Source organism: Rutidosis leptorrhynchoides, chromosome 1 (assembly GCF_046630445.1).
Source record: "Rutidosis leptorrhynchoides isolate AG116_Rl617_1_P2 chromosome 1, CSIRO_AGI_Rlap_v1, whole genome shotgun sequence".
Lineage (NCBI taxonomy): Eukaryota > Viridiplantae > Streptophyta > Magnoliopsida > Asterales > Asteraceae > Rutidosis > Rutidosis leptorrhynchoides.
The window spans coordinates 147,218,547-147,229,143 of record NC_092333.1 but is presented as its reverse complement, the minus strand read 5'-3'; the positions used below and the strand labels follow the sequence as shown (position 1 = coordinate 147,229,143).

Below are 10,597 nucleotides of genomic sequence, written 5' to 3'. Positions count from 1 at the left end.
GAAGGCTTACTCTCCTTAAATATGTGATGAGTAGTCTCAGTCTTTATTGGATGTCAGTTTTTAAATGTGCGGTGACTATCATTAAACGTCTAGAGTCGATCTGTTCTAGATTCTTTTGGGGTGGTAATATTGAATTAAAGAAAATAGCTTAGATTAAATGGGACAACGTGTTATCTTCTTTTGAAAACGGTGGTCTTAATGTCGGGAGCTTATAAGCATTTAATTTAGCCTTGATTGTTAAATGGCGATGGAGGTACATTTCTAATCCGAATGACTTTGGGTTAAACTGATGAAAGCTATTCATGGTGGTTCATTTGAAGTCACCTCAGGCTCTAGTATGTGGTCTAGCATTATAGACACTTGCAACACTATTTTTGTGGACCAGCTTCTTCCTTCCAATACGTTTAAAATCCAGGTTGGTAACGGTCTTTCAATTCGATTCTGGCACGATCATTGGTCAGGTAACTCTTGCTTAGCTAGCCGTTTTAATCGCCTTTACCATCTAGATACCAACAAATTTGATGTCCTTGCACAAAAACTTGTTAATTCTACTTGGCAGTGGTCATGGTCTCGCTCTAATCTAGGCGGCAGAAACAACGTATTGCTTTCCTCCCTTTGTGAAGAACTTCAGAATATGCAGCTACAAGATTGCGAAGATAGGTGGTCCTGCACTTTATCTTCTGATAATATATTCTCGGTAAAGTTAGCAAGGGAAGAAATGGATCGAAATATGTTACCTGCTTCTACAATTAAAACTGTTTGGTACAATACTCTTCCAAAGAATGTTAATATTTTTTGTGGCGATTCAAGTTAAATGCTTTACCTCTTTGTTTGAATCTATCCGCGAAAGGTTTGGATATAAACTCCATTGTTTGTCTGGTTTGTAATAATGGAGTTGAACATCGGGATCACTTGTTCTTTACTTGCAATTTGGCTTTAGAAATCTGGCGTACTACTCGTATTTGGATCGATTGCAACTTGCCTTCGTTTACATATTGGGAAGAATTCTATAGGTGGATCGAGGATTCTCCTATCTGTACCACATCGAAACATCAGATTACTATCATAGCGGTTACTCTCATGTGGGTTATTTGGAGATTTCGGAACGACATCGTTTTTAATAAGTCTTTTTGTAGTAGAGTTAATTTATTTGGTGTAATTAGAACTTGTTCTTTTAGATGGCTTAAAAAAAGAAGTCATGTAGTTTCTAATTGGAACTTATGGCTTATAGTCCCGTTGTAATTTTTCTCTTATCGCCTTGCTAGGGAGCGTTTAATCAATAAATTTATTATTTGGCCGTTAAAAAAAAAAAAACTACTACACAAAAGGAAAATGAAACCCCCATATGAATTCGTTCATTCAATTGAGCATAAAAGGTATGTTCAGGTATTTCAACAAGTAGGTTATAAATGACACTGTAACTAATACATTCTTGTATAAACTGAATGATACAGATTTAACAAATATGGATTCGTTCACCTTGGCCGAGAACAAGTTAATAGTTAATTTGATTGATGAAGCAGCTGCGTGCAATCCTACTTTGAAGTTTGCTAGTGGGAACGCGACTATGACAATGGCATTACTACTACTCTTAGATTATATCTATTTTGTAATTTTTGGTGATGACAATAATGTTTAAGTTTATGTTTCAGATTATATTTCATATTTTTTAATTATTGTTGATGGCAATAATGTTTTAGTTTATGTTTCAGTTTATATTTCATATATTGTAATTCTTGGTGATGGCAATGATGTTTTAGATTATAGTTCAGATCTGTAATTTATTTTCTAAAAAATCTAAGAATAGAAACCGGTTTTTATTAAAACAGATTTCTATCGTCAAGAATAGAAACTTATTTTTTTTATTTATTAAAAACCGGTTTCCAAAGTCAAATTTATACTATAAACGGGCCTAAAACCTAATAGACACCAACCCACCACACACCAACCAATGTCAACGATCCATCAGTCTCCGGAACCCCACGACTTCCATGAACTATGCAACAAAGAAACTTTAAAGGAATTACCCAAAAGCAGCCATTTATATAAATAATCTCCAAACGCCAGAGATCAAAACTTGGCAATCTGTATGTGAAGTGAACCAAACCATTTATATCTGTTTCCTTTGTTGGTTGTCGATTTTGCTAATATAAAATATAGCTATATATATACCCTATCAATCTGACGTTCGTATATAATGAAAACCACATTATTGGCCAACATAACAGTTTATTGTTTCAATATAAAATTCTAGAGGTTATTAATTAAATAAAGTCTTGAGTTTTCAAATAATAAATCATAACTAATTTATACTATATATATAGTGTATAGTATATGTAGTATATAGTATATTAAATATTACCCACATACTAATAACAGCCGAAATCTACGCCTTCCCATTGGTCCACGTGTGCAGATTGTTACTGCTCACGATTTGCACCATTTTTAGAGCCTTCCCATTCGTCCACGTGTGCTGATTGTTACTGCTCACCATTTGCACCATTTTTCGACCGGCCAAATATGCGAACCGGGAGGGTAGTGCTGAACGGTCCAAGCCGGAAATATTATTTAAAAAAGAGAAAACGAGGGGTTGCTTCATCATCTGTACAAACAGGTATTGTTGCCCCAAACTCTCCATACCTTAGACACCCCGACCTTAATGAGTAGCATGCTTCTTTGTTTACAACTCTATTTTTTTCTCCAATTCGAACTCTGATTCCAGATTTTCTATCGCAAGGCAAGCTCTATTTTCTCTCTTCGGTTTACCAGCACAGGTATTTGGTATTCTATTTCATGTTGATAATAGGTTCAATTTGTATGATTCGAACGCACATGATTTACAACCTCTTCAACTTGCTATGTTTATGTTAATTGTTTTGAACCTTTTGAATTACGGTGTGTGAAATAGTTTGTTGTACTTAACTCTCATTGATCCTCTTTTTGGTGATCATGTTTGTGTTTTTTTAACTTCCATCACATGATTTACAACCTGTTCAACTTGCTATGCTTATGTTAATTTTTTTGAACCTTTAGAATTATGGTGTGTGAAATAGTTTGTTGTACTTAACTCCCATTGGTCCTTTTTTTGGTGATCATGTTTGTGTTTTTTTAACTTCCATTGCAGAAATCCTAACCTGTTTTTGGTCAGCATGTTTGTATTTTTTTTTTTTAACTTCTATTGCAGAAATCCTGAACAACATCCATTAAAAATAGCACCATTATATTATGGTGTGTGAAATAGTTTATTGTACTTAACTTCTATTGATCCTTTTTTTGGTGATCATGTTTGTGTTTTTTTAACTTCCATTGCAGAAATCCTGAACAACATCAGTTAAAAATAGCACCATTATGTGCAAATTAGTATGAATAGTTAACATGAATTTGTTATTTAGTTAATATAAAATTGTTATTTAGCCCTTCCTGCACTTTAGTTTGCAAACAACATATTATGTACATATTGGTGGAAATAGTTAGCATAAATTTGTTATTTATAGGGTTTATTAATTCATATTAACATCTTTAAAAATGATTGTCTTAAATTCAGGCTCGCGCATTTGCAGATCATCGTTCCAGGTAATTTCTTTGTTTTTTTTGTTATTAAATATGTTGTTACTTTGGTCTATGTTGTTCCTTCGATAGTATGTGCTGCCGTTTGTTGATGCAATGCTTCGTCTCTATAGTGCTGTTAATTTTTTTTGTCTTCATAATTGTGTTGCTGATTATAATGGTGAGAGCTGCACGAAAAAGAAAAAAAAAGGATGACAAAACAGATGCACCCGATGATGTAGTCTTCGTACACCAAACGACAAGGCGGGAATTCCTGCGTAGGTGTAATTTGGAAGCATCGTCATCGGCAACTTATAATACTACTTTAGGTATGTTTGGGAGTGTTATAAATTTGGGTTCTCTTTTTGCTGTGACAGTTGCCTGTTTTTAGGTCTTATTTGTAATTTTGTAAATTTCCTTTTTTACCAGGCATCGTTGATTCCAGGCACACCCTACAGTTAGCTGCTACATTACTTCAGCATGGAGTTACACCCATATATAGTTTTTCTGCGGCTTTCGATTCTTCAGGTGTTGTATGTTCCTAAATGTATTCATTGGTATTTTTTTGTGTATCTCTAGAAGTTCTCTAACAAGTACTTTTATGCATACTTTGCCAACATTGTCGTATCTTTGCTATTCTTACCCTGTTGTTTCTTCCTTTTTTTGGTATCTTTAAAGCCGTATTGCGGTCGTTGTATTTTTTGTCTTAATTGTTTTTTCACTTTTTCAGCTTTCTATCCTCTGTATCGTGACTGCGGTGATTGCACATACGTCTGTAGCCATTGTGGAGCCCTTTTTTGGCATGACAAACGTATAAAAAAAACCTTCAAGGACAAAAAAATCCACTATCACTGTTGCTGTGAAAATAGGCGTGTCCGGTTACCGGCTTATGAAGAACCTCCGGGCGCTTTGAAGGGGCTTTTAGAAACAAGCAGTTTAATGGATAACATCCGTGCTTACAATCGAATGTTCAGTATGACCTCTTTCGGCGCGCGCACTGATGAGACCATAAATGACGGCCGGTCTCCGTATGTTTTCAAAGTTTCGGGGCGGATTTACCACTGGATTGGTTCCCTATGCCCTCAACCGGGAACACGTCCACGATTCCTGCAGCTTTACATCTACGATACGGACAGTGAAGTTGAAAACAGAATGTCCCATTTTGGTGGCGGGAATTCAGATCGCATCTGTGAAGATATTATTCGCAGACTTATTCTGTTGCTCGATTCGCATAATGAACTTTTAAGGCTGTTCCGGACGGCCAGAGATAAATGTAATGCTGCTGAGATACCAACTTTCAACATTCGGTTGTTCAGTGTTGCCGGATCAAAACAACATAGCCTTCCTACTTCTGGTGCAATAGGGGCTATTGTCTTTGATACTGGTCCGCAGGCACTTTCGGATTACGATGTAATAATCCACCCAAGGTCTGAGTACCCAAAGCGAGTTAACAAACTTCATCCGTCGTATATGTCGCTACAATTCCCATTGATGTTCTTTTTTGGCGAACCAGGCTTCCATCCTGGTTTAAAGTTAGTTGATGCTCCAGGTTCCACTGGTAGCCGGGTTCGAAAAATGACGATGAATATGTTCTATTGCTACCAACTTCATGATAGGCTAAATTCTTACAGTCTCATGATGAGGCTCGAGCGACTCTTTCAGCAGTACGTTATCACGGTGTATTACAGTATTGAATTAGATCGGATGGATTACATTAGGAAGAAACAGAAAGACATCAGGAAAGATTACCTCTCGGGTTTGTACGACGCCATTAGCAGGGGTGATCAGACCGGTTCAGACACGGGTAGTAGAACTATCCTCCCAGCTTCGTTCACTGGTGGTCCCTGTTATATGTACAGCCACTATCTTGACGCCCTGGCGATTTGTCGTGTTTTTGGGAATCAGCAGTTCTTTGTCACTTTTACTTGCAATGTTAGGTGGCCAGAAATAGCTCGATATCTGCAGCCTTTTCCTCTGCTTACTGCATCAGACCGTGCTGATATTGTCGCGAGAGTATTCCGCTTCAAAGTCAAACAATTTGTTACTTTTTTAAAAGACGGGAAACCACTGGGTGAATTTAGAGGAGGTAATTCTACAACTGCTGTTTATATCTTTTTTTTTATCGATACTAACGTAATTTTTATGCAATTTTTGCAGTTCTGTATACCATTGAGTTCCAGAAAAGAGGGTTGCCCCATTGTCACATATTGTTGTGGTTGTATTCCTCAGCCTCATCACCTATAAACGAAAGAATAGATGATTACATATCTGCTGAACTTCCTGACCCGAGAACTGACCTCGCTGGTTACGCGGTGGTCTCCGCGACTATGATGCATGGGCCCTGTGGCATTCCCAACTTACGTGCATCGTGCATGGAAGGGCCCACTTGCATAAAAAAATTCCCAAAAAAATACAACGACAAAACCTTCTTTGATGCTGATGGCCGTGCACACTACCGAAGGCGTAATACTGGTGTGTATACAACGCGTTCCGGGGTCCATCTCGATAACAGCTATGTAGTTCCTTACAACAGAATACTTTGTATGACTTTCCAAGCTCATATAAATGTTGAGTGCTGTGGATCAACAACCCTGATCAAATACATGTTCAAGTACATTTCAAAGGGTACCGATCGCAATGCTGCTCGCATATCCAAACCAGTTGGTAGTAACAGCCGTGTGAGGCCACAGGTCTCTCAACCAGTAGATGAAGTTCATAATTTTATAGATGCCCGGTTCATTTGCCCGCACGAGGCTTGCTGGCGTAATTTTAACTTCCCAATTCATCATCGTGAGCTGGCAGTTCAGATCTTGTCTATCCATTTAGAGAATATGCAGCTTATGAAGTTCCGTGGCAAGCAATCGCTTCAAGAAATTGTCGAAAACACAGAAAAGAAGAAAACTACTTTGACTGAGTGGCTATGTTATAACGCCTCTTCTTCGGCTGGCAGGCACCTGGCTTATTTGGATTTCCCATCTGAATTTGTTTGGTATCAAGCACAGAAAAGCTGGAAACGTAGGGCGAATATTAATAAGTCTTCGATTGGAAGGATGTCATACATATATCCCTCATTCGGAGAGGCTTTTTTCCTAAGAATGCTTTTGTGCCATCAAAAGGGGTGCACAAGCTTTGTAGATACCAGACATACCGTTCTGCTTGCGAGGCCGCTGGGCTTCTTGGTGATGATAAAGAATGGACTATAACACTAGAGGAAGCATCGGCATCCGCTACTGCTTCTCAGTTGCGGTCGCTTTTTGCACACATCCTGGTGTATTCTGAAGTCTCAAATCTGCTTGCTCTTTGGGAAAAGCAGTGGGAAATGATGTCTGACGACATACCTTTGCGAGCAGCCGCCTCTCTGAAGATGGCGAAGCTGCACATAAACAGAGATGACCTTCATAATTATGTTCTTTATGAGGTTGAAATCCGCCTAAACCAGTGTGGAAAGACACTCAGCGACTTCGCATTGCCATCTCTGCCAGATGACCTTCTACTAGATCTTGCAAACCATTTGATCATGGATGAGAGAAACCACGATCGTGAATCGCTTAATGAGGAGCTGATCCATCTAGAATCTAGGATGAATGTGAAGCAGAGAAGAATCTACAAACTGATACGTGATTCTTCCTCAAACAACAGGACAGAGCTTGTGTTCGTTTATGGTCATGGTGGCACCGGTAAGACATTCTTATGGAAGGCCATAATCACGTGTCTAAGGGCCAAGGGAAAGATTGTTCTTGCTGTGGCATCGTCCGGAATCACATCTTTATTACTGCCTTCAGGCAGAACTGCTCACTCTCTATTCAAACTCCCTATTGACCTTACCGATGAGTTGATGTGCAATATAAACAAAAACACACAAATGGCAAAACTACTTGAAAGCACAAATCTTATTGTGTGGGATGAGGCACTAATGAATAATAAGCGATGCTTCGAAGCTCTTGATCGCAGTCTGCGAGACATTCTTGGTAACAAAAACTCGCCATTCGGAGGTAAGTCTATGATTCTCGGTGGTGACTTTAAACAAACATTACCCGTTCATAAAAAAGGAAATAAATTGACTATAGTCCGTTCTTACATTACATCTTCATATTTGTGGCAGGAATTCAAGGTGTTTGTTCTTACTGAAAATATGCGCTTAATGCAGCCAGGGCTGACGCCATTGGAAAAGGAGAGAAACACTGCTTTCTCAGCCTGGTTACTGGATATTGGGAATGGCGAGGTTGGGACACATGATTTAGAAGACCCGGTTAATAGTAGTTGGGTACAAATTCCTGACACCTACTGTGTTGCAGATGATGATAATGGATTGGCGAATCTAATTTCGTTTATCTACCCCCAGAAACGTTACAGAATCCAAGTGCTGCAGAGTTACAACAAAAAGCGATTGTTTGCCCCAAAAATGATGCAGCAGACACCATAAATAAGATGGTGGTTGATATGGTTGGTGGCCCTGTTACAACCTACGCAAGTTATGATATTGCTACACCGCAAGGGAATGACGGTGGCGAGTCGGAACTATTATATCTAACAGAATGCTTGAACACGCTAAATTACCCTGGCCTGCCACCACACCTGCTCGAGCTAAAAATAAGGGTGCCAGCTATTTTGTTGCGGAATATTAGAGTTGCAGGTGGCCTCTGTAATGGTACCAGGATGATAGTAACTCAGCTCCTAACAAAAGCAGATGAAGCGAAGATTATCACGGGCACAAGGGTTGGTGAAAAAAATCTTCTTCCCGAGGATGAACCTCATCCACAAAGAACCAACATTACCTTATGTTTTAAAAAGGCAGCAGTTCCCACTGTAAGTTTCATATGCAATGACCATAAATAAGAGCCAGGGCCAGTCGCTGAACAAAATAGGCGTTTATCTACCTAAACCAATTTTTGGCCATGGACAACTGTATGTTGCACTCTCACAGACTACATCACTAGACGGTTTGAGAATAATGATTAGACAACATGAAGGCCAATAGGAAAACGTCACAAAAATATCGTGTACACAAATTTCCTTTCCACAATAGCTGACTTCGATGCAACTACGGTTGCTCATACTATCGATTACAATAACAAATCTACAAGAACATTATGTATATAGTAAATAGTTTTTTTGGAATTATAATATTTTTTTCTTTTGGGTTTGACAGTATGGCACAGATTACAGCGTTGGCACAACTTGTAGCATGCGATAGAAATAGGACTATCGCTGCAAGAATTTACCGAAAGTGGGTAACTTACAATTTTTACACTCAAGCACCAAATGGGTACTGCTGCATGCTAATCGATGAGATGGTATTCTTTCATCAACCCTTTAGACCACTATTTTTTGAGCTTCATTTAAAAAGTGTGCCTGACATTTTTATGTATAATCCTGTAGAGCTACTGATAATGCTAAAAACGAACATATATTTCATAGCATTATCCCTCAAGAAAGACAAGCTTTTAGTTGCAGTTGTCCTATTTACAAGGAATATTCGTTTAAATATTAAAAGGTGAAGACAAAAGGCAGATTCGACAAATTGAAGACGCAAACGACCAAAAAGCTAAAAAGTACAAAGTACAAGCAAAGAGGTTCCAATTATTGATGAGAAACGTCTCAAAATTACAAGAGTACAAGCCGCAAAACGCAAAGTACAAGATATTAAATTATACGAAAGGACGTTCGAAAATCCAGAACCGGGACCAAAGTCAACTCTCAACGCTCGACGCAACGGACCGAAAGTTACAAATTAATTATGTATATAAATATAATATAATATATAATTAATTATATAAATTATATATTTATATTATATTTATATAATAAAATCCGTCGGCAGACTAAGATCCAAACTTGTGTGAGCTGGATTCCACTGCTCCGCACTCACGGAGCTTATAAAGGCAACAACCACCACACTCGCGAATGTTGTAAGGGTGTAAGTCGAAATTCTGTTCGTGTAACGCTACGCTATTTTTAATCATTGTAAGTTATGTTCAACCTTTTTACATTAATGTCTCGTAGCTAAGTTATTATTATGCTTATTTAAAACGAAGTAATCATGATGTTGGGCTAAATACTAAAATTGGGTAATTGGGCCTTGTACCATAATTGGGGTTTGGACAAAAGAACGACACTTGTGGAAATTAGACTATGGGCTATTAATGGGCTTTATATTTGTTTAACTAAATGATAGTTTGTTAATTTTAATATACAGATTTACAATTGGACGTACCTATAAATAAACATATACACTCAATCGGACACGATGGGCGGGATATTTATATGTACGAATAATCGTTCATTTAACCGGACACGGGAATGGATTAATAGTCTATGGAATTATTAAAACAGGGATGAAATTATGTACAAGGACACTTGGCATAATTAATAACAAAGTATTAAAACCTTGGGTTACACGCAGTCGATATCCTGGTGTAATTATTAAACAAAGTATTAAGACCTTGTTACAGTTTAAGTCCCCAATTAGTTGGAATATTTGACTTCGGGTATAAGGATAATTTGACGAGGACACTCGCACTTTATATTTATGACTGATGGACTGTTATGGACAAAAACCAGACGGACATATTAAATAATCCAGGACAAATGACAATTAACCCATGGGCATAAAACTAAAAATCAAAATGTCAAACATCATGATTACGGAAGTTTAAATAAGCATAATTTCTTTATTTTCATATTTAATTGCACTTCTAATTATCGCACTTTTATTTATTGTCATTGTATTTAATTGCACTTTTATTTATCGCAATTTCATTATCGTTATTTACTTTATGCTTTAAATTAAGTTGTATTTATTTTTAATATTTTACATTAGGTTTTAACTGCGACTAAAGTTTTAAAAATCGACAAACCGGTCATTAAACGGTAAAAACCCCCTTTTATAATAATAATACTACTTACATATATTTTTGTATTTTTACAAATATAGTTTTTAAATATATAGCGTTAAGCTTGTTTAAAAGATTCCTTGTGGTACGAACCAGACTTACTAAAAACTACACTACTCTACGATTAGGTACACTGCCTATAGTGTTGTAGCAAGGTT

The 10,597-nt window shown here is 37.5% G+C and overlaps 2 protein-coding genes across 2 annotated transcripts; both read left to right on the top strand.

The window, feature by feature from the left end:
• The first annotated feature begins 289 nt into the window (after positions 1-289).
• On the top strand, positions 290-7,969 carry LOC139889999 (uncharacterized). Its single transcript, XM_071872910.1, has 10 exons — positions 290-809; positions 1,455-1,576; positions 2,380-2,614; positions 2,723-2,774; positions 3,545-3,573; positions 3,681-3,929; positions 3,976-4,074; positions 4,277-5,632; positions 5,704-6,598; positions 6,682-7,969. Exons 1-10 carry the CDS (start codon positions 290-292, stop codon positions 7,967-7,969), a joined length of 4,845 nt encoding a protein of 1,614 aa, XP_071729011.1.
• Positions 7,970-7,974: 5 nt separating this feature from the next.
• LOC139889992 (uncharacterized) lies at positions 7,975-8,524 on the top strand. Its single transcript, XM_071872902.1, has 2 exons — positions 7,975-8,352; positions 8,471-8,524. The coding sequence occupies exons 1-2, from the start codon at positions 7,975-7,977 to the stop codon at positions 8,522-8,524; spliced, it is 432 nt and encodes a 143-aa protein (XP_071729003.1).
• The last annotated feature ends 2,073 nt before the right edge of the window (positions 8,525-10,597 follow it).

Excerpts from the sequence above, each read along its gene's own strand:
- LOC139889992 (XM_071872902.1), top strand. The coding sequence starts at position 7,975 with ATGGTGGTTGATATGGTTGGTGGCCCTGTTACAACCTACGCAAGTTAT. Across the intron at positions 8,353-8,470 it reads AAAAGGCAGCAGTTCCCACT|ACTACATCACTAGACGGTTT; the intron begins GTAAGTTTCATA and ends GCACTCTCACAG.
- LOC139889999 (XM_071872910.1), top strand. The coding sequence starts at position 290 with ATGAAAGCTATTCATGGTGGTTCATTTGAAGTCACCTCAGGCTCTAGT. Across the intron at positions 2,615-2,722 it reads TTCATCATCTGTACAAACAG|ATTTTCTATCGCAAGGCAAG; the intron begins GTATTGTTGCCC and ends CTCTGATTCCAG. Across the intron at positions 2,775-3,544 it reads TCTTCGGTTTACCAGCACAG|GCTCGCGCATTTGCAGATCA; the intron begins GTATTTGGTATT and ends TCTTAAATTCAG.